The sequence below is a fragment of the Haliotis asinina genome, chromosome 8 (genome assembly GCF_037392515.1).
Source record: "Haliotis asinina isolate JCU_RB_2024 chromosome 8, JCU_Hal_asi_v2, whole genome shotgun sequence".
Taxonomy (NCBI): Eukaryota; Metazoa; Mollusca; class Gastropoda; order Lepetellida; family Haliotidae; genus Haliotis; species Haliotis asinina.
In genome coordinates this window covers 36,013,281-36,035,287 of record NC_090287.1, presented here as the reverse complement: position 1 = coordinate 36,035,287, position 22,007 = coordinate 36,013,281, and the positions used below count along the sequence as shown (strand labels likewise).

The 22,007-nt window shown below is 39.6% G+C and overlaps 1 protein-coding gene across 1 annotated transcript; it reads left to right on the top strand.

Moving 5' to 3' along the window:
• The first annotated feature begins 66 nt into the window (after nt 1-66).
• On the top strand, nt 67-21,696 carry LOC137295129 (probable methylmalonate-semialdehyde/malonate-semialdehyde dehydrogenase [acylating], mitochondrial). Its single transcript, XM_067826452.1, has 15 exons — nt 67-231; nt 1,013-1,054; nt 3,348-3,422; nt 6,179-6,340; nt 10,352-10,430; nt 11,220-11,374; nt 12,266-12,413; nt 13,382-13,446; nt 14,109-14,165; nt 15,097-15,156; nt 16,267-16,396; nt 16,817-16,998; nt 17,815-17,994; nt 18,618-18,716; nt 20,117-21,696. Exons 1-15 carry the CDS (start codon nt 196-198, stop codon nt 20,219-20,221), a joined length of 1,575 nt encoding a protein of 524 aa, XP_067682553.1. The 5' UTR covers nt 67-195; the 3' UTR covers nt 20,222-21,696.
• Nucleotides 21,697-22,007: the final 311 nt, after the last annotated feature.

Below are 22,007 nucleotides of genomic sequence, written 5' to 3'. Positions count from 1 at the left end.
TTCGCATATACAAAAATGGGAGTGTAAACACGTTAGCGCAAATTTCCAAAGTAACCAGTTGGAAACGATAGTTACTTGACCAATGAAAAAGCCTCGCAGGGGCATACCTCCTCAGGGTCAAGGACACGCACCTGGTTGACGAGCTGAACCTCTTGCTGCAAAATCTGTTCGAGGTGTCATAAGGCAGTTGTTGTCATGGCGTCACTTCATCGTTTGCTTCATGTTGGGAAGGTGAAATATCAAGTTTCATTTTTTTGTGTGCTTACGAAATGATACGTCACGCCCCAAAAGTGTAAAACACAGCACGTATATGTGTGTGACCTAAGGTCAAGTTTTTATGTAAAAACATTGAAATGAATTTGTGATTAAATTCTCTCCATAGCAAAGATTATCAATGCACTGAAGAAAATGTTGTATAGTTTGTTATTCTTTGAAAGAGTTGTTGTACTTTTCCATGTTTATCATTCGTGCATGTCGTGAACGATTCTATCTGTAAGACAGGCTAAACCTACATAGCTATTTGGCCTATTCCTATTTCACAGTGCTTATCCTCGCATTATTTTCATTTTACTATTTTTCAACGCAGTCCAATATTTAGCTGCGATTTTGCAAAGTGCAGAACATACAACTTTCTTCTGAACCCTTGCATGCTTTTAACTTCCACTCAACCTAGCCATAGCACATGTAAACTGAAAGATAGTAAAAAGAAAGAGAGTAACCGTCAATGGTTGATATTGCAGACTATTGAGTCATATTTGACTTTGTTGACACATGTCATCGTGTCCCAACTGCATTAATGTTCATACTACTGATCACTGGATTGTTTGGTCCAGATTTGATAATTACAGTACACTTCCACGTAGCCAGTGTACTGCTGAGTGTGACATTAAACAACCAACCAAACCCAAACAAAGAATTAAAACTTGAAAACACAAACTATCAATTTTGAATGATCTTAATGTTGAATAGTGCATACAGTGATTTTGAGTAGATGAATTTGTGTTCATTTCAGATCTTGAGTGGAGGAAACATTTCAAGATGCTACGCCACAGCGGTAGGAAACAAAAATATTTACAAAGCATTACTTGCAGACTCACCATCATGCATTCATTCAAGGGAACCTTCAGTAAAGTATTTGAGGCAGCTGAAAAGTTAATGTGGGGGTCACAGGCTTTTTGAATGAGTTAGAATTTAAAGACACATCAGCTGTATTTCATTTTCACTAGTGAATAAAAATTCTGTCATCTGTCCTTAAAATGTGTTAAAGGACATGGCGGATATTGTATTTTGTCGTACCTGGCGAGGGACGGTGTTCTTGCTCAGTGGTTAAAGCTTTCACGCATTCGATTAAGTCATGGGTTTGTCATTTATACATGGGTACAATGTGTGAAGCCCATTCCTAGTGTACACCACTGTGATATTGCTGGAATGTTGCTAACTAAACTCACTCACTGATGGAAGTTTTGACATGGACATATCAACAGATATATTTAAGAACCAATTTATACAAAAAGATATAAGGTGAAGAGTTCAGTAGGTCCAATGCAGAGCCATTATTTTATTTCTTAATTACATTTTTTTATGAATGCCCCTCAGGTCATCAAGTCTTTGTCAGTCAATGATGATTTGGTTTCAAAACAATTGTATTCTACTACCTTTTGTCGTATGATTTTGGGGAGGTTAGGGACTGAAGGCCAGAATCCGCTTCCTCATGGGTACAGTGTGTGAAGCCCATTTCTTGTGTTCCCTGTCGCTATATTGCTGGATTTTTGCTAAAAGCTGAAACCATACATGCTCGGTCATATGATTTTGGGGAGGTGGGGGCTGAAGGCCAGAATCCGCTTCCTCATGGGTACAGTGTGTGAAGCCCATTTCTTGTGTTCCCTGTCGCTATATTGCTGGATTTTTGCTAAAAGCTGAAACCATACTTGCTCGGTCATATGATTTTGGGGAGGTGGGGACTGAAGGCCAGAATCCGCTTCCTCATGGGTACAGTGTGTGAAGCCCATTTCTTGTGTTCCCTGTCGCTATATTGCTGGATTTTTGCTAAAAGCTGAAACCATACATGCTCGGTCATATGATTTTGGGGAGGTGGGGGCTGAAGGCCAGAATCCGCTTCCTCATGGGTACAGTGTGTGAAGCCCATTTCTTGTGTTCCCTGTCGCTATATTGCTGGATTTTTGCTAAAAGCTGAAACCATACTTGCTCGGTCATATGATTTTGGGGAGGTGGGGACTGAAGGCCAGAATCCGCTTCCTCATGGGTACAGTGTGTGAAGCACATTTCTTGTGTTCCCTGTCGCTATTTTGCTGGATTTTTGCTAAAAGCTGAAACCATACTTGCTCGGTCATATGATTTTGGGGAGGTGGGGGCTGAAGGCCAGAATCCGCTTCCTCATGGGTACAGTGTGTGAAGCACATTTCTTGTGTTCCCTGTCGCTATATTGCTGGATTTTTGCTAAAAGCTGAAACCATACTTGCTCGGTCATATGATTTTGGGGAGGTGGGGACTGAAGGCCAGAATCCGCTTCCTCATGGGTACAGTGTGTGAAGCACATTTCTTGTGTTCCCTGTCGCTATATTGCTGGATTTTTGCTAAAAGCTGAAACCATACTTGCTCGGTCATATGATTTTGGGGAGGTGGGGGCTGAAGGCCAGAATCCGCTTCCTCATGGGTACAGTGTGTGAAGCCCATTTCTTGTGTTCCCTGTCGCTATTTTGCTGGATTTTTGCTAAAAGCTGAAACCATACTTGCTCGGTCATATGATTTTGGGGAGGTGGGGACTGAAGGCCAGAATCCGCTTCCTCATGGGTACAGTGTGTGAGGCCCAATTCTTGTGTTCCCTGTCGCTACATTGCTGGATTTTTGCTAAAAGCTGAAACCATACATGCTCGGCCATATGAGTTTGTTTCCTGACTACAGAAAGTCTGCATTAATTTATCTCCAAGTACTGGACTGCCTTCTTTGTGTACTGGTTAGAGCGTCCACCTGGAGAACGGAAGGTTGCAGGATTCAATCCCAGGCCGCATCATTCCAAAATACCATACTTGTTGGTCCCTGCCTGATTAATGGGTACAACAAGGACTGGTGGGCTCAGAGTCAGTATATGTGTCTGAGTGGGTATTCATGCTTAACTGCAGAATGGTATCTCACTGGTAGCACTATAAAAACAGGTTAAGTTTGGGCTAGTACAAACAGGCACACATACACACGCATGCATGTCATCATATGAGTGAAATGATCTTAAGTACAGCTTTAAACCCCATTTCACCTCACCTGGAATAATGGAATATTGTAAAACGTGTTCCAAGAGATAGCTCACCTGACCTTAGTGTGCCTCCTTCCAGCCAACCACCAAGATGTTCATCGATGGACAGATGGTGGAATCCAAGACAGATAAATGGATAGATGTCCATGATCCGGTAAGTAAAGGTTGTAATGCTCAAAGACATGTACAAAGTATGTTTGATAGTTTAATGGCAATGAAAGATGTTGTAGAATGCTTTTCTTGTTACATACAATTCACTTTCATTTTGCATTTTGAAATGGAGTATTTGTTACCCACATCACCTAATTTTCCTGCCTAACCTTCTCCCACATCACCTAATTAGCAGAAAGTGCAGATCCCCTAATGCCTGTAACCAATGAACCGTGGTGTCTCACTAGAGCAGACTAAGGTCCTACATCACCTAATTAGCAGAAAGTGCAGATCCCCTAATGCCTGTAACCAATGAACCGTGGTGTCTCACTAGAGCAGACTAAGGTCCCACATCACCTAATTAGCAGAAAGTGCAGATCCCCTAATGCCTGTAACCAATGAACCGTGGTGTCTCACTAGAGCAGACTAAGGTCCCAAGTGGAGGTGTCCTTCTCTAGATTTTCCATTAATTCTCACATCTAACAAGCTCAACATGCTTGTGACTTTGAGATGAACTGTAACATAAACTACCGTAATGTAGAATATGTAACATAAACTACCGTAATGTAGAATATGTAACATAAACTACCGTAATGTAGAATATGTAACATAAACTACCGTAATGTAGAATATATAACATAAACTACCGTAATGTAGAATATATAACATAAACTACCGTAATGTAGAATATGTAACATAAACTACCGTAATGTAGAATATGTAACATAAACTACCGTAATGTAGAATATATAACATAAACTACCGTAATGTAGAATATGTAACATAAACTACCGTAATGTAGAATATATAACATAAACTACCGTAATGTAGAATATATAACATAAACTACCGTAATGTAGAATATGTAACATAAACTACCGTAATGTAGAATATGTAACATAAACTACCGTAATGTAGAATATATAACATAAACTACCGTAATGTAGAATATATAACATAAACTACCGTAATGTAGAATATGTAACATAAACTACCGTAATGTAGAATATGTAACATAAACTACCGTAATGTAGAATATGTAACATAAACTACCGTAATGTAGAATATGTAGCATAAACTACCGTAATGTAGAATATGTAGCATAAACTACCGTAATGTAGAATATGTAACATAAACTACCGTAATGTAGAATATGTAGCATAAACTACCGTAATGTAGAATATGTAGCATAAACTACCGTAATGTAGAATATGTAGCATAAACTACCGTAATGTAGAATATGTAGCATAAACTACCGTAATGTAGAATATGTAACATAAACTACCGTAATGTAGAATATGTAACATAAACTACCGTAATGTAGAATATGTAACATAAACTACCGTAATGTAGAATATGTAACATAAACTACCGTAATGTAGAATATGTAACATAAACTACCGTAATGTAGAATATGTAACATAAACTACCGTAATGTAGAATATGTAACATAAACTACCGTAATGTAGAATATGTAACATAAACTACCGTAATGTAGAATATATAACATAAAATGCATCAGTCATTGTTATGGATCATGCAAGTTAAACGAATGATATAGCGTGAATATAGGAGACAGGAAAAGGAGAGAGGTTGCATATGCCTTATCATGATATAAATGTGCTCAGGTTATGTATAAGGTCTTGTAAGTTACATCTTAGCTTAAAAAAGACCATTATCTGTACTGTACATGCATTGTATCTTCCTAACATATTTATTGTTTAACAAGTTATTACAACAAATGGATTTAATGTTCAGTGTCTTCAACAAAGAAGAGCGATTACTTTCTTAAAGTAACTGGATCTTGTTTTTTTATTTTTTAAAATCTTTTTTTATTGTATTATGGAAATGGTAAATTAACACAGAACACGAAATGTATCTCTATTTCTGATGTAGCTTTTGTGAAGTTGTTAGATATTTTTGCATTTACAGTCACGTGACAAGGAAATAGTGTATGTTAAGTGAGAATGAATGGGAAGTGAGGCAAGCCCAGTATTGTGAACATCAGCATGAATCCAGAAGAAAGAAGAAACATTATTTCATTATTGTATATGCACATATTACATGTATTTATTTATTACTGATTATGTCATGCATACACGTATGTCTCATTAAAAGTTACTGTATCAACTGAATATACATAATATATATTTGATGTATAAATAATATTCATTCATTTTATCACCAAGATTTGTCATTCTTTTTACTTCGACCTGTTTGGTGAATCCCTTCTGATAACAATGTATAGACTCTCCCATACGCACTTCACCTAATCCTGAGTTATCAACATGCCAACGTCACCTTAATAATATTACATACCCAACGGGTTAAAAATTAAATGAAGTGGGAGGACACCTTTGAAATACATCATTTATCATCAGCTTGTGTGTCAACAGCTGGTTAACTTGCCTGGTCTGTTTGGGGAAGGTGGTTGTTTAACCCCTCTTGTAACTGTATTCTTGGGAGAGGGGAGGGGTAGCCTGGTGGTCAGTCATGCCGAAGACCCGGGTTTGATTCCCCAAATGGGTACAAACCCATTTCTGGGCCTTGATTTTTGAAGTTCTATTAGCGCTAAGACTGTCGTTAGTGCCATATCTTAACATTAATCTATGGCTGTCTCAGCAGTTTCAAAATCTAGGCCCTGGAATCCATGCCATAATATTGCTGAAATATTGCTTTAAGTGGAATAAAATCAAACTCTCTTATGCACTTAACTATATTCCAGTGGGCTTTTAACATCATCTGTTAATAATATTTCAGGCGACCAATGAGGTGGTCACGCGTGTCCCAGAATGTACCCAGGATGAAATGAATGCTGCCGTGGCATCGGCCAAAGAAGCATTCAAGAGCTGGTCTCAGACAACCATCCTCACAAGACAACAGATCATGTTTAGGTTCCAACAGCTCATAAAGGATAATTTAGTAAGTTGTAGATGTCATGACAAGATATAGTCAACGCCTTGTCTTGTCTGTCCATCCGTAACCATTTTGTTTCCAGAGCATAACTAATTAAACGTTCAATATCATCCAATAGAAATTGGTAGATATATCAAACAGAGCTGAAAGTGGTGCCTTTTGCCATTTACAGATTTCAGTCATTTTTATTTTTCTTGGTTTCCATGGAAACAATTTGGACTTAGTCTCAAAAGGGTGGGATGGGCTTCATTTCCAACTTCCACAACTGGAGAACCGTTCAGTATCATTCAACTAAAATTGGCAGATATATAAAACAGATCTTGACATGGTGCCTTTTGCTAATTGCAGATTTTGGGCTTTTTTTTTCACAGAAACCATTAGTCTCAAAAGGGAGGGGTAGGTTTCGTTTCTGGAGCACAACTCATAAACTTTTCAATATTTTTCTACAAAGTGGTGCCTTTCGTTACAGATTTTTAGCATTTATATTTTAGATGATTTCCATTGAAAAGATATGAACTTCATGTCAGACTTTAAGTAACGGTCAGATGATTTGTACTTTTGAATATGTGGGACCAGGTGGGATCTATTATCTTCTGATGACTCTTCAATTATTTACTCAGTCTCAAAAAAAAGAGGGTGGGCTTTTTTCTGGTATTTTGCAGTTTTTTGGCATTACTATTTTTCATGATATCCATGGAAGCAATTTGAACTTAGTTAGTTACAGTCCAACTTATTTATTTAGACTGTCAGATGTTTTGGTCTTCTAAATTTGATGGGACTGGTGGGAATCGTGATCTTCTGATGACTCTTGTTCATTACATTCACAGAAACAATAACAAATTCACTGACATGCTTTGACCATGCTTTGATTTATCAGTGCAAATAGCTGTAGCTGTCAAAGCAATATTTGAGTGTCTGTATCCTTATATGAATTGCCATTTTGCTTATCTCACTCAGATGAATAAATCCAAATTCAAGACAACAGACTATTTGTGAAAAAAACATCGCAAATATTCGATTCAGACGATCGCAAATAATGGATTCAATTTATGAAGAGATGCAGTTAGATTCACCGAATATGAAAGTGATTCGTATGAGTCCCAATGCTCATTATGTATTCCAGCTAGTAGTGTGACAGGTATCAACTTTATACAGTGTCATGTATATTAGTCTATTTTGCTAAACAGCTGTTGCCAAGGATATATGAGCTGTTACCAGGTCATGAATTTGAGTTTTATAGGGAAAATTTTTCAGACGTTGATGACACAATTTGATGCACTGCCATTTTAATACTCTTGGGTGTCATATATCTTAATAAATTGATTTTTTATGCCCCATGCAAATACATGTCTAGATAATACGTAACTCGGTAAAATGAACATAAATATTTGGAGACAAATTAATATGCATGTTGATAGAGTATGTGATGCCAATTCTTATGTGAAAAAATGCAGTTATAATTATTTGTTTAAATTTTTGCATTGATTGAAATATTAATGTAACAGGATTCCTTTCCCCCAAACAGTTTGTATTTGTCTCAGTTTGCATGTTCATTACAAGCAGTGTCTGAAATAGCCACTGTCCCACTAGACCGTGGTTAGTAAAACTTCAGTGGGGCCAGAAGTTCTCCATGGTCATGCAGGATTATGGCCTGATAAAATGTTCATCATTTTTTAATCTTAATGATGAAACCCCTGTCTAAATTCAAATTTCAGCTGAGTGAATTATTTTGTGGGCTTTAAGCTTTCCTATATATAATGTAGTATTAACTCTGCCTTATTGTTAATGGTCACAGATAGGCATGTAGTATAAAACTGTAGTATTGTTCATAGTCACAGAAAGGCATGTAGTGCTAACACTGCAGTGTTGTTAATGGTCACAGATAGGCATGTAGTATGAAACTGCAGTATTGTTAATGGTCACAGATAGGCATGTAGTACTAACACTGCAGTGTTGTTAATGGTCACAGATAGGCATGTAGTGCTAACACTGCAGTGTTGTTAATGGTCACAGATAGGCATGTAGTGCTAACACTGCAGTGTTGTTAATGGTCACAGATAGGCATGTAGTATAAAACTGCAGTATTGTTAATGGTCACAGATAGGCATGTAGTACTAACACTGCAGTGTTGTTAATGGTCACAGATAGGCATGTAGTACTAACACTGCAGTTTTGTTATTGGTCACAGATAGGCATGTAGTATAAAACTGCAGTATTGTTAATGGTCACAGATAGGCATGTAGTACTAACACTGTAGTGTTGTTAGTGGTCACAGATAGGCATGTAGTGCTAACACTGCAGTGTTGTTAATGGTCACAGATAGGCATGTAGTGCTAACACTGCAGTTTTGTTATTGGTCACAGATAGGCATGTAGTATAAAACTGCAGTATTGTTAATGGTCACAGATAGGCATGTAGTACTAACACTGCAGTGTTGTTAGTGGTCACAGATAGGCATGTAGTATATAACTGCAGTATTGTTAATGGTCACAGATAGGCATGTAGTACTAACACTGCAGTGTTGTTAGTGGTCACAGATAGGCATGTAGTGCTAACACTGCAGTGTTGTTAGTGGTCACAGATAGGCATGTAGTATAAAACTGCAGTATTGTTATTGGTCACAGATAGGCATGTAGTGCTAACACTGCAGTTTTGTTATTGGTCACAGATAGGCATGTAGTATAAAACTGCAGTATTGTTAATGGTCACAGATAGGCATGTAGTACTAACACTGCAGTGTTGTTAGTGGTCACAGATAGGCATGTAGTATATAACTGCAGTATTGTTAATGGTCACAGATAGGCATGTAGTACTAACACTGCAGTGTTGTTAGTGGTCACAGATAGGCATGTAGTATATAACTGCAGTATTGTTAATGGTCACAGATAGGCATGTAGTACTAACACTGCAGTGTTGTTAGTGGTCACAGATATGCATGTAGTACTAACACTGCAGTGTTGTTAATGGTCACAGATAGGCATGTAGTACTAACACTGCAGTGTTGTTAGTGGTCACAGATAGGCATGTCGTGCTAACACTGCAGTGTTGTTCATGGTCACAGATAGGCATGTAGTACTAACACTGCAGTGTTGTTAGTGGTCACAGATAGGCATGTAGTATATAACTGGAGTATTGTTAATGGTCACAGATAGGCATGTAGTACTAACACTGCAGTGTTGTTAGTGGTCACAGATAGGCATGTAGTGCTAACACTGCAGTGTTGTTAATGGTCACAGATAGGCATGTAGTGCTAACACTGCAGTGTTGTTCATGGTCACAGATAGGCATGTAGTGCTAACACTGCAGTTTTGTTAATGGTCACAGATAGGCATGTAGTATAAAACTGCAGTATTGTTAGTGGTCACAGATAGGCATGTAGTGCTAACACTGCAGTTTTGTTATTGGTCACAGATAGGCATGTAGTATAAAACTGCAGTATTGTTAATGGTCACAGATAGGCATGTAGTACTAACACTGTAGTGTTGTTAGTGGTCACAGATAGGCATGTAGTACTAACACTGCAGTGTTGTTAATGGTCACAGATAGGCATGTAGTATTAAACTGCAGTGTTGTTAATGGTCACAGACAGGTATGTAGTATGAAACTACAGTATTGTTAATGGTCACAGATAGGCATGTAGTATTAAACTGCAGTATTGTTTATGGTCACAGACAGGCATGTAGTATGAAACTACAGTGTTGTTAATGGTCACAGACAGGCATGTAGTATGAAACTACAGTATTGTTGATGGTCACAGACAGGCATGTAGTATGAAACTACAGTATTGTTAATGGTCACAGATAGGCATGTAGTATTAAACTGTAGTATCGTTAATGATCACAGACAGGCATGTAGTATTAACCTGCAGTATTGTTAATGGTCACAGGTAGGCATGTAGTATGAAACTGCAGTATTGTTGATAGTCAGCAAATATTTCACAGAAATTCATGTTTGTCAAGGATATGATATGTTGATAAATGCTCCGTTTTAGGAATGATTTTAATGTCATTTTCACAGAAAAATATTGCTGCCAATATCACCAAGGAGCAAGGGAAGACTCTGATTGATGCAGAGGGTGACGTCATGCGGGGCCTACGTAAGTGTCTGTCTTTTGTTTGTTTGTTTCTTTGTTTGTTGAATGGCACACTTTGCATTATTCCAGCTGTATGACAGTGGCCTGTGACTAATGGAATATGGATATCTAGTGATCGATATTATGAAGCAGTCGACCATTGGGCTTTATGGCACACAATTAATCAAGTGGCAGGGTCTGAATCTCAGTCCATTTGGTCGCCTCTGATCAGTGTAGGTGACATGGAACCTCTTCTAACCTAGCATCATCATGGGATGCTGTGGTAGTGCTAGGCTACAGCCTAGTGAGTGAGTTTAGTTTTACGCCGCACTCAGCAATATTGCAGCTATATGGCAGCAGTCTGTAAATAATCAAGTCTGGACCAAACAATCCAGTGACCAACAACGTGAACATCGATCTGCGGAATTGGGAACCGATGACATGTGTCAGCCAAGACAGCGAGTCTGACAACCCAATCCCATTAGTTGCCTCTTATGACAAGCATAGTGGCCTTTTATGGCAAGCATGGGTTGCTGAAGGCCTATTCTACCCTGGGACTTTCACTGGTCTGGTTTGCTTGAAATAAGTTTGGTCAGAGAGGCGATTTAATGCATTACTTCATTCAAACTTTTTAATTTTTGTATTGTATTCCAAATAAATAATTGTTTTTGGAATAAATTATACATGTATTGTAGCTTCGCTGGGGGCTGATAGATACTATTAATGAGAGAAATGCAATATTGATATTGTTTGCCGTGATGGTGTTCCTTTAAAGGTTGCTGCTGATGTTATTGCCTGTTGTCATGGTTGCAGAGGTGGTGGAGCACTGCTGCAGCGTGACCAGCCTCCAGCTTGGGGAGACACTGCAGGGAATTGCTAAAGATATGGACACAATGACATACAGACTTCCTCTGGGTGTGTGTGCCGGTATCACCCCCTTCAACTTCCCAGCCATGATTCCACTGTGGGTGAGTCTCTCTTTGAATCAAGGTGGGAGATAGGAGTAACATGCAAGGTTTTTACAAGACTCAAATTCCTGCGTCTTATATTGTTCACCTTAAAATGACAATGGACAAAGAGAAATATACGTGCCGCAGGGACGCTGAAATAAATTCAAATACGTTCTGTAAAAACGTTGATCGAGTAACTATCACCGAGACAGCTACTAGCAGTGTTATGGTATTATTTGCAATTTAATTACTAAAGCAATGTTATGATCATGATGCTCATGGCATTGACAATATCTGAATTACAATTACAATATACTGTTAATAAAGATAATATACATATGTAAGTGTCTGTGACGACCATTTTGTAGTTCAGGCCCCCTGGAAAGTAAGGGTATGAGTCCCAGCGACCCTCAAGTACAGGACTCCAGGTAAATCCCTGACTATCAATTCGTCAGGGCGCCCAGTTCCAGATAAGGTGTCCCCTTGCATGAAATATTAAACACAAATTAAACACCATTATCCAATTATTATGGAACTGTTTGTGTGCAGATATGTTTGAAGTCAATAAAAAGATAATGGTATAAGAACTTTAGGCATATTTATTGAATGCACCTGAATGTCTCTCTGTATTTCATTTACTGATCAAATGTGTCTCCTATTCATGAATTGCTGTTGTGAGTTGTAGAAAATGCCTAAAATTTGGCCCTTTTTGTTTCTTCTTCTTTATTTGATTCCTCAGAAAAGCTTAACCAAATTATTGTGCCTTGCCGCAGCCAGGAACAGGGGACCATGCAGTTTTGTGTTTCTACCCCCATGATATGGAGACTGAAATATGTTTACCACTCTGTTAAGCCATACTTTACTCATTGCAAGTGCTGTGCCATGTTTATCCTGTTATCCTGTTTGCAGATGTTCCCAATGGCAGCCGTCTGTGGCAACACCTCCATCATTAAGCCATCAGAACGGGACCCAGGAGCAACGATGATGTTGGTGGAGTTGGCGAAGGAGGCTGGGATGCCACCAGGTGTCATCAACGTCATCCATGGCCGACATGACTGTACGTACTCACTGCTCGGATACATCCCAATACCTCATGCTTGTCTTGTGGGTGTTTAGAGATGGAGGTGTCTGAAGTACTCCATATAGTTCCCTGTTTGTATCAGAAAAGGTTGCCAGTATCAAATACTTAGTATGTAGGTGTTTAGAGATGGAGGTGTCCAAAGTACTCCATATAGTTCCCTGTTTGTATCAGAATAGGTTGCCAGTATCAAATACCTAGTATGTAGGTGTTTAGAGATGGAGGTGTCCAAAGTACTCCATATAGTTCCCTGTTTGTATCAGAATAGGTTGCCAGTATCAAATACCTAGTATGTAGGTGTTTAGAGATGGAGGTGTCCAAAGTACTCCATATAGTTCCCTGTTTGTATCAGAATAGGTTGCCAGTATCAAATACTTAGTATGTAGATGGTTAGAGATGGAGGTGTCTGAAGTACTCCATATAGTTTCCTGTTAAGTATCAAATACTTAGTATGTAGGTGTTTGGAGATGGAGGTGCTCAACTATCCGGATATACGAGACAAAACATGCACATAATTTAGTGTTTTGTTTGTGAAAATGACCGTACGGTTACGGAAACCGAATTTCCTGATAGGTGATTAATTTTACATCGTTGTGAATTCGTTTTAAGGAATTTTCATTTGGAAGGCGAGTTTTCCGGATATCTGAGGTTCGGATAAACGGGGCACGACTGTACTTATTATGTATGCTGAAGTACAACATGTAGTTCCCTGTTTGCATGAGAATAGGTTGTCAGTACCCCACGCTTGTGTCCCTGTTGGCCAACACTGCAAGCCAGAATTCCAAGTTTGTGGGTTTTATTAAAGTCATAAGCATCAAATACCTGCTTCCCTTTTTGAAACAAAATCAGAAATAGCTGGACCCTTACATCTGACGTCTAACCCCCTCTGATGCCCAGTTTAATGGAGTATACCTGGTCAATCTATCCTGTGTTTCATCTTGTTCCAGCTGTGAACTTCATCTGTGACCATCCTGACATCAAGGCCATCTCCTTTGTTGGATCTGACCAAGCTGTAAGTGAATCTGGCAGGCACGAGACTCTCGTCCTTCCACCAATGTTTCCACCGACCATTTCTGATAACTTCTTTGTATGTTTGTGATGTGTTTACCTATAATGATTTACAGCCCAATTCAAACCTGTTACTCATCCAGTTCAGGAGTAAATGCTTATAAGGTTACATCACAAGGAACTACAATTCCTTGAGTAATTATATGTATTAGAATTGTAGATTGTCCGTACGTAACATGGATGTTACCATTTTGGTCAGACTACATACATGTAAACTTCATTGGTTCAGTATTTTCAATCTGATGCTGACATCCCCATTTCTAGTACAAGAGGCCAATGCTTGTAAGTTTGAATCCATGATTTGCCTTGTGTCATGTTTGCCTTCATTGTCCTGCTCTAGGCTTTAATGATGTATTGCTCAAATAGGTATTAAGCGATGCTTTTTTTATGTGTGAAGATCCGCATTAGAATTTTTCCAGCACCCCATGCTTGTCGTAAGAGGTGACTGTAAGGTTAACACTTAACATTATATCCCAAATGGGTTGATCGATGCTCATGCAGTTGATCACTGGGTTGTCCAGGCTTATTTACTGATACCATGTTATATGAAATTCAAGCACCTCACCCTTGACATTCATTACTGTATGACATATAATGTTTCAACAGGGCCAGTACATCTACGAGCGAGGATCAAAGAATGGCAAACGGGTGCAGTCTAACATGGTAACTACACTCGAATGAGAACTAATATTACTGTCAAATGCTAGATGCTATGGGACAACACCTTTTGTTATTGCAACTTTCATGTGAGATCAGAGACTGAAGCCAATATAAGAGAAAACAACAACCTGCAAAATATGAACATAACTGGACGTCCCTTCCTGAACTTTGCTTGTCACCAAGTAGACTGATGGATCTCATTTTCATGTGTGTGTCAGTTGTTATTAGTCACTGGTTTGATTGATCCAGACTTCATTGGTAATTTAGATGAATCATAAACATGGTTGACTGCAGAGCTCCAGATAAGACGCGTATTTGCATATTTTACTCAATAAAAATCACATTTACTCAATTAATTACAAACCTGGAAGTACAAACAACAACAAAGAATCACTTACAACCCAATAAGCCTGTAATACCTCGCATATTTTACTCAACTAACTAAACTGGTGTGCGCATGATTCGTGGCGCTCAAACTAATAGTAGGCGTATATACGTACACTATTATTTAGCCTTAGCCACTGTTCGTGGTTTACTCTCATAGTCACATGACTTCCATGTTCAGTATTTAGAAATGGCTACCATCTATTAGGCAATATGACAATTGCTAAAACTTTTAGCCTATTGAGAGGTGTGTGTGTGTGTGCGTGCGTGTGCGCGTGCGCGTGCGTGCGTGTGCGTGTGCATGTGCGTGTGTGTTATATTATATATATTATATTTAGTTAATTACCCAATAAGGATAAGAAACACTGTGTAAAAGTACTCAGTTCTTTTAGTTAGTGGGAGTATACAAAATACTACTTACTCCTCAATAAAAGGCAATTACTCATACATAAACAGACATGGGAGTAAATAGCCAATAGCTTAAAAAATTATCTGGAGCTCTGTGAGTGTGACATTGCATGGCCTTCACTCACGGATATTGTGTTTCCAGGGAGCCAAGAACCATGGAGTCGTCATGCCTGACGCCAACAAGGACAGCACACTGACGCAGGTGAGTTGCACACCATTATCTTGTAATTGGGTGGTTAGTCCATTTTAAAGTATGGGTGTGGAAACAAAAGAGCCTTATCTGCTAGATTGAATTTGTGCCGTTTTTCCTGCGTTAGTGCTGCACAACATGCCGTGGCATTGCTACCAGTTTGGACATTTCAAACACTTGACACTGCAAACATGAAATACTGCAAACTCCCTGGATCTCGAACCCCAAGGGACCATCAAGACAAGTTCAAGATTAAAATACATTGTATACATTGAGAGAGCTACAATAAACTCAGTGTGCCTAGTGGCAGCAAGAGTTGTATACTGATAACTTTGCATTATGGATAAAATCTGTCACAGGTTTAGCCCAAAAGTTGATTGTCAACAAATTGGCAATTTACCAAATCTGTATGTTAAGCGGTTCAACTTTTTGATGTACCCATGCGTGGCGAATGAAACTGGTTAACAGCTTATGCATCGTATCCTCAAACATGATTGTCAAAATAAAGTGGCAGTGACATGGTAAACTCAATAGTTAAACTAATCCTCAGTGTTATTTAACCATGTAAGAGCGATTATTTTTACAACTTATTGTTTGTTGACAATGCATTGAATATGTCTGCAAAATGTTCATTATGGTGAGTGCAGTTCGAGACTGAGATACAAAATTTATATGATTTAGTGATCTTGGGACTAATTTTCACGTTTGAGATATCAAGTGTATGTGTGTCTCGAAATTCGAGATATAAATACAAAAATAATGATAAATATATAGGAAGAGCTGAGACTGGAGATTAAGTTTGAGATATGTAGAAGATTCGAGATTCAGAAGTTCGAGATCCAGCGAGTTTACTGCATTAGTATTCTGGCTGTAATTCTCCCTAGACCTACTTCCTTCTTTAACTAAGGCTAAATGTATTGCAAATTTGTCAGCTGGATCTTGACAACATGACATATTGGACATGTATCAATAATTTGGAAAGCTCTTGAATTTTATTTCAATTCATTGAAAACATGTTTGCCATGGAATAAAAGTCGAGGGTTGAATAAAGGCCTGAGTAGTAAACATCTGGAATTGTTCAGTGATTGTGAATGGTCAGTGACCCTGATGTGTTGTGTACAGCTTGTAGGTGCTGCATTCGGGGCAGCAGGACAGAGGTGCATGGCGCTGTCAACTGCTGTGTTTGTCGGGGAGGCTAGAGAGTGGATCCCAGAACTGGTTGAGAGGGCCAAGAAACTCAAGGTCAATGCCGGTAAGGTTGTAACTTGTAGATATAGAGGTAGCAGCTTGAGAGAAGGTGGGAGAGGACAAGGAGAGAAGGGGGCAGGCCATTGAAGCGAGAGGGAGGGCAGGCCATGGAAGAGAGAGGGAGGGCAGGCCAAATTAAGAGAGAGGGAGGGCAGGCCACGGAAGAGAGAGTGAGTGCAGGCCACGGAAGAGAGAGGGAGGGCTGGCCATGGAAGAAAATATAAGAGCAAGGGAGGGTCATAATGAGGAGAGACACAGAGAGAGAGAGATATGGGAGGGAGTACAGGCCATGGAAGAGGAAAGGAGGGTAGACCATGGGAGTGAGAGGTGGGGTAGGGGACAGAATGAGGAGAGAGGAGGGAATATTTTTATGGTGTTGTTGATGGTTTATGATACTCATAGCCATTTCTTTTTTTAATCATAGGCCATGAACCTGGAGCAGACTTGGGCCCACTTATCTCCCCTGAAGCCAAGAAACGTGTCATTGACCTTGTGGAATCTGGTGTGAAAGAAGGTGCTGATCTTCTACTCGATGGTCGGAATATTCAAGTCAAGGGGTACGAAAAGGGAAACTTTGTCGGACCAACTATCCTAAACAATGTGAAGGTGAGAAAATATCATTTTGGTGAAAAGTGTCAGTTCATTCTAAGACAGTGACAAAGCACCAGAAAAATAGTATTCTGAAGAGAACATTGGGTTTTTTAGCTTGCATGCTGAAGACTCGAGTTCAATTTATTACAATGTGCGAAGTCCATTTCTGTGATATTGCTGGAATATTTTGAAAAGCATGGTAGAACTTTACTTACTTAAGGACAGAGCATCGGCAAGGAGAATGAAAAGTTGGGGTTTGATCAAGTGTGTGTTATACTGAAAGATAGGAAATGGCACTTACATGAAAAGAAACACACTCGCGCTCACTCTCACACAAACTCTATCTCTCACAGACCTTGCACGCACTCACACATTCATACACTTGCTCTCAAGCATACACATGACACACGCTAATATTCATGCATGACACGCACACATGCTCATGAACAAGTATGACACACTCAGACACATTCCCACACACCCGTGTTCACATCATCACACACACATTCACCACAAAAAGCCCCATTTCACCTGCCATCCCATGAGACCTGTGAAAATCTGAACTAGAATTGAACTTCAGTAACCCATGCTAAGAGGCAACTAAAGGCATCAGGTGGTCAGACTTGCTGACTTGGTTTACAAGTCATCATATCCTACTTGTGTAGATCGATCTTCATGCTGTTGATCACTGGGTTGTCTGGTCCAGACTTGATTATTTACAAACCGCCACCATATAGCTGGAATATTGCTGATTGCATGGTAAAACTCAACTCACATGCACACCCAACCATTGCTGCTCATCTTAGACCATGTAACAATCTATCTTTCCAGCCCAACATGAAGTGTTACACAGAGGAGATATTTGGACCAGTGCTGGTCAGCATGGAGGTGGACACACTGGATGAGGCCATCGAACTGGTCAACGCCAACCCATATGGAAATGGCACTGCAATCTTTACCAATAGTGGCGCCACTGCCAGGAAGTATACCATGGAGTCTGACGTTGGACAGGTACTTTTTAACAGTCATATTCCTTCAGCTATATCATTTAGATTTCCTCATAGTTTGTCATGGTGTCATGGTGTCATGGTTAGTGTCATTGTACTCATATGGTGGTGCCAGATGTAATGGGCAGTTGGGTACATGAGTGTCCAGTCATTACGCTGAAAACGGGGATTCACTTCTTCGCATTGGTGTTCCTTTCTGTGATATAGCTGGAATATTGCTAAAAGCAGTATAAAACCTTTCTCATTCTCAGATGTTGTTGAAGCAAATGTTTTAATTCGCTCATATCAGCTACAACCTGGTGCTGAGTCGTGCCCTAGGTGTGCTTAGGATGTTGTTTTCAGCAGTTTGTGCCACCATGTACATACAGGTCAGGGACAAAGATCTATACCAAACAGCAAGAGAAACACAAGTTCCGAAAAAATGGTATCTCATAAAAGTATGCATTCATGTTTATGTCTTCCGTTTATCAACTTTTATCCCCAAAAAAGAACAGTAGCCTTTCTTTTGGTGTTCAGTATATGTCACCTTTGGCTGTCCTATACTAAGATAACCGCCATGACAGAAGTCAGATGTTGGTCAGAGTGATGTGAAGCAGGCATTATTTAATCTCTTTGATTTGTTTCCAGGTTGGCATCAACGTCCCCATTCCTGTCCCTCTCCCAATGTTCTCCTTCACGGGATCTCGAGGCTCCTTCCGTGGTGATACCAACTTTTACGGCAAGCAGGTACACTTGTCCTTTTATATTGGATATACTGGGTATCGGACTCCCATGATCCTCCGGTCATTTCATCTGTTTCACTGTAGCAGCAAGTATCTTTTAACCGTGTTGTTTTTGGTCTCCTCAGATGTTGCTTGCTTTGTTTGTTTTTTGATGTTGTAAACAGAACTATTCAAACTGTGTTAGTCCACACAGATTGGATAAGATAACAAGCAAATGTCAACCTGACCTCCACTGGTCGCCTTATGACATGCATCAACCAAATGTCAACCTGACCTCCACTGGTCGCCTTATGACAAGCATCACCCAAATGTCAACCTGACCTCCACTGGTCGCCTTATGACATGCATCAACCAAATGTCAACCTGACTTCCACTGGTCGCCTTATAACAAGCATCACCCAAATGTCAACCTGACCTCCACTGGTCGCCTTATGACATGCATCAACCAAATGTCAACCTGACCTCCTCTGGTCGGCTTATGACAAGTATCAACCAAATGTCAACCTGACCTCCTCTGGTCGCCTTATGACATGCATCAACCAAATGACTACCTGACTTCCACTGGTCGCCTTATAACAAGCATCACCCAAATGTCAACCTGACCTCCACTGGTCGCCTTATGACAAGCATCGACCAAATGTCAACCTGACTTCCTCTGGTCACCTTATAACAAGCATCACCCAAATATCAACCTGACTTCCTCTGGTCGCCTAGTGACAAGCATCACCCAAATGTAAACCTGACCTCCTCTGGTCGACTTACGACAAGTATCGACCAAATGTCAACCTGACCTCCTCTGGTCACCTTCTGACAAGTATCGACCAAATGTCAACCTGACCTCCACTGGTCGCCTCTTGACAAGCATTGACCAAGTCAGTAATCTGAATTCCCACTGGTTCCCTCATGATAAGCATTGACCGTGTTGGCAACCTGACCTCCACTGGTTGTGTCTTGACAAGCATCGTCCATGTCAGCAACCTGACCTATATTGGTTGCCTCCTGACAAGCATCGACCATGTCTGCAACCTGACCTTCACTGGTTATCTCATGAAGAGCATCAACCAAGTCAGCAATGTGACCTGTCCTGTTTGCCTCTTGAGAAGCATCAACCAAGTGGTCCAAGGGTCAGGCTCACTAACATTCAATGTGAAAATTTAAAATCCAACACAGTAAGGTAACATTGTGTGATACAACTGCAGTATGTACAAACTCACGTTAACCCATGAAGATCCCAGTTTGAATTCATCTTTAGTAACCCATGCTTGTCGTAAGAGGCAACTACCAGATTCTCTGTTCCAGAGTTGATTACTTACAGACCGCTGCCATATTGCTAGAATATTGCTTAGTGTGGCATAAAACTCACCCACTCAAAGAGCAACAACCCATGTGCTTGTGTTGTTACAGGGCATCCAGTTCTACACTCAGGTGAAGACCATCACACAGCTGTGGAAGTCTGACGACGCTGGCGTCCAGAAGGGCTCAGCCACTGCCATGCCAGTCATGCGTTAAACTGTCTCAGTCATGCAAGAAAGGTTTACATGTATGTAACAAGAGTCAGGTGTTGTTAAAACTTGGTGATAAACACTTAAAACAGAGTTTGATATTATGATGTGGAAATGACTAATGCATTTTGAACAATATTTAGGACAAACCAGTTTCGTTTCTTGTTTTCTGGTATGAAAATAACATTGATCAAATTGAGCCTGCCAGGTCTGATTGCAAAGAGACACATTCCATAGAATTACAACTTAAACTACATACTTAATTTGCCGCAGATTGTTGTCAGTAATTGGTAGAGCTCTAAGCTTGTGGAGTCTGAGGTTACCATGTTGATCACAAAGATTTGTTTTTTGGGCTTTTCTTTTTACAGATTTTACATCCATTAAACAAGAAATGAACTTGGTTTGACCTTGTATGGGTTAATTAAGAGTGATTTAACACAAGCATTGCTGTACAAAGTGCTTTTTTTCAGACTGAAAGAATACAAGTTATTGTACAATATCTGTTTTGTCTTCTCACGAGAATATTTGGTATGTATTGATGAATCATGTATCCAATTTTAATGTGAACCTCTCTATTTTTTAACATAATTTTGTACATTTAAAACTCTACACAGTTATACAGATCTATATTTCGTTTCTCAAAGTTCTACTTGTGTTTTTCACTGTATTACGTTATTAGTGCTAACTCATGTACACATGTACACATGCACAAACTACACATGTAGCCTAGTTGAGGGTAGTTTGAGGAATCGACTGCATCAGTGCATGCAGACTATCATCAAGTGCTGTTGACATAACTATTTTGGATTGGATTCATTTTCAAGAGTTGAATTTGGTGAAAGATTACAAAGGTGTGTTTTTCAATTAGTGTGGTGAAAGTTGTCAAATACTCATTATATGTTAATGTTTGAGTGTGATGTAAAGTGTGCGAGTAATTTTTCTCAGTCGTAAGAGAAGTGTAACATGTTGGTAAACAAATTCAGCAGGTTCTTTGTTCCATTCAGTTTTTCCCTATCAGTAGGTAGATGTCGTCACTGATTAGAAAGAATGCTGTTAGCAGGTATTCTTCATGGTTATCAGCTTATCAAAATTTCCAAATGAAATTTCAGGATTTCCAGAGCTTTTATAGTCCAGTGGTGAGTGCATTCACTTACCTTGCTTAACATGAGTTTGATTCTCACATGGGTACATGTAAACCCCTTTTCTACCAGGTCAAGAAAGTCATTGCTCAACCAGGGTTTATACATTGTTTTTGGTATTTTTATGAATGGAAGTGAAGAGAGGTTATGGAGCAGTAGGTTTATCATTTTTAAGGTCAACTCTCAATTGTATTATTTAAGGTGAGGTTTCTTAATGCATGTTACTGCCGTATGACTGAAGGTGGTTGGTTCATGTGTGCCCTGTGCGGAAAAAGTTCGATTGTGAATCTCTGTAGAATATGCCGACATGCTGTAAAGACAGAATTAAACATGCTGGAAGTAACAGTGTTGTTGTTGCTGCTGTTGTTGCTGCTTCTGCTGTTGTTGCTGTTGCTGCTGCAGCAGTCCCTGCCCCAATCCGAAGTTGTGACTGAGGGCGTTTTCATATATCAGTGACTTTACACAAGACTTTGACCAAAATTGAATCACCAAATTCCAGTTAGAGGTATCAAATGACAGTAACAATCTGACATGGCCCTATTGCAGGTTATATTAGCTCATTGGAAGTGAGACAAGCTCAAATATTGAACAAGATAGCAGATGGTTATCTACTAATTAGACTTTGTGTATGACAGCATGTGTTTGAAAGCCCTT

Bases quoted from the DNA above. Each gene is read 5' to 3' on its own strand.
- LOC137295129 (XM_067826452.1), top strand. From the start codon at position 196: ATGGCGTCACTTCATCGTTTGCTTCATGTTGGGAAG. The intron at 12,414-13,381 runs GTACGTACTCAC...ATCTTGTTCCAG, and splicing joins CATCCATGGCCGACATGACT to CTGTGAACTTCATCTGTGAC. The intron at 13,447-14,108 runs GTAAGTGAATCT...ATGTTTCAACAG, and splicing joins TTGTTGGATCTGACCAAGCT to GGCCAGTACATCTACGAGCG.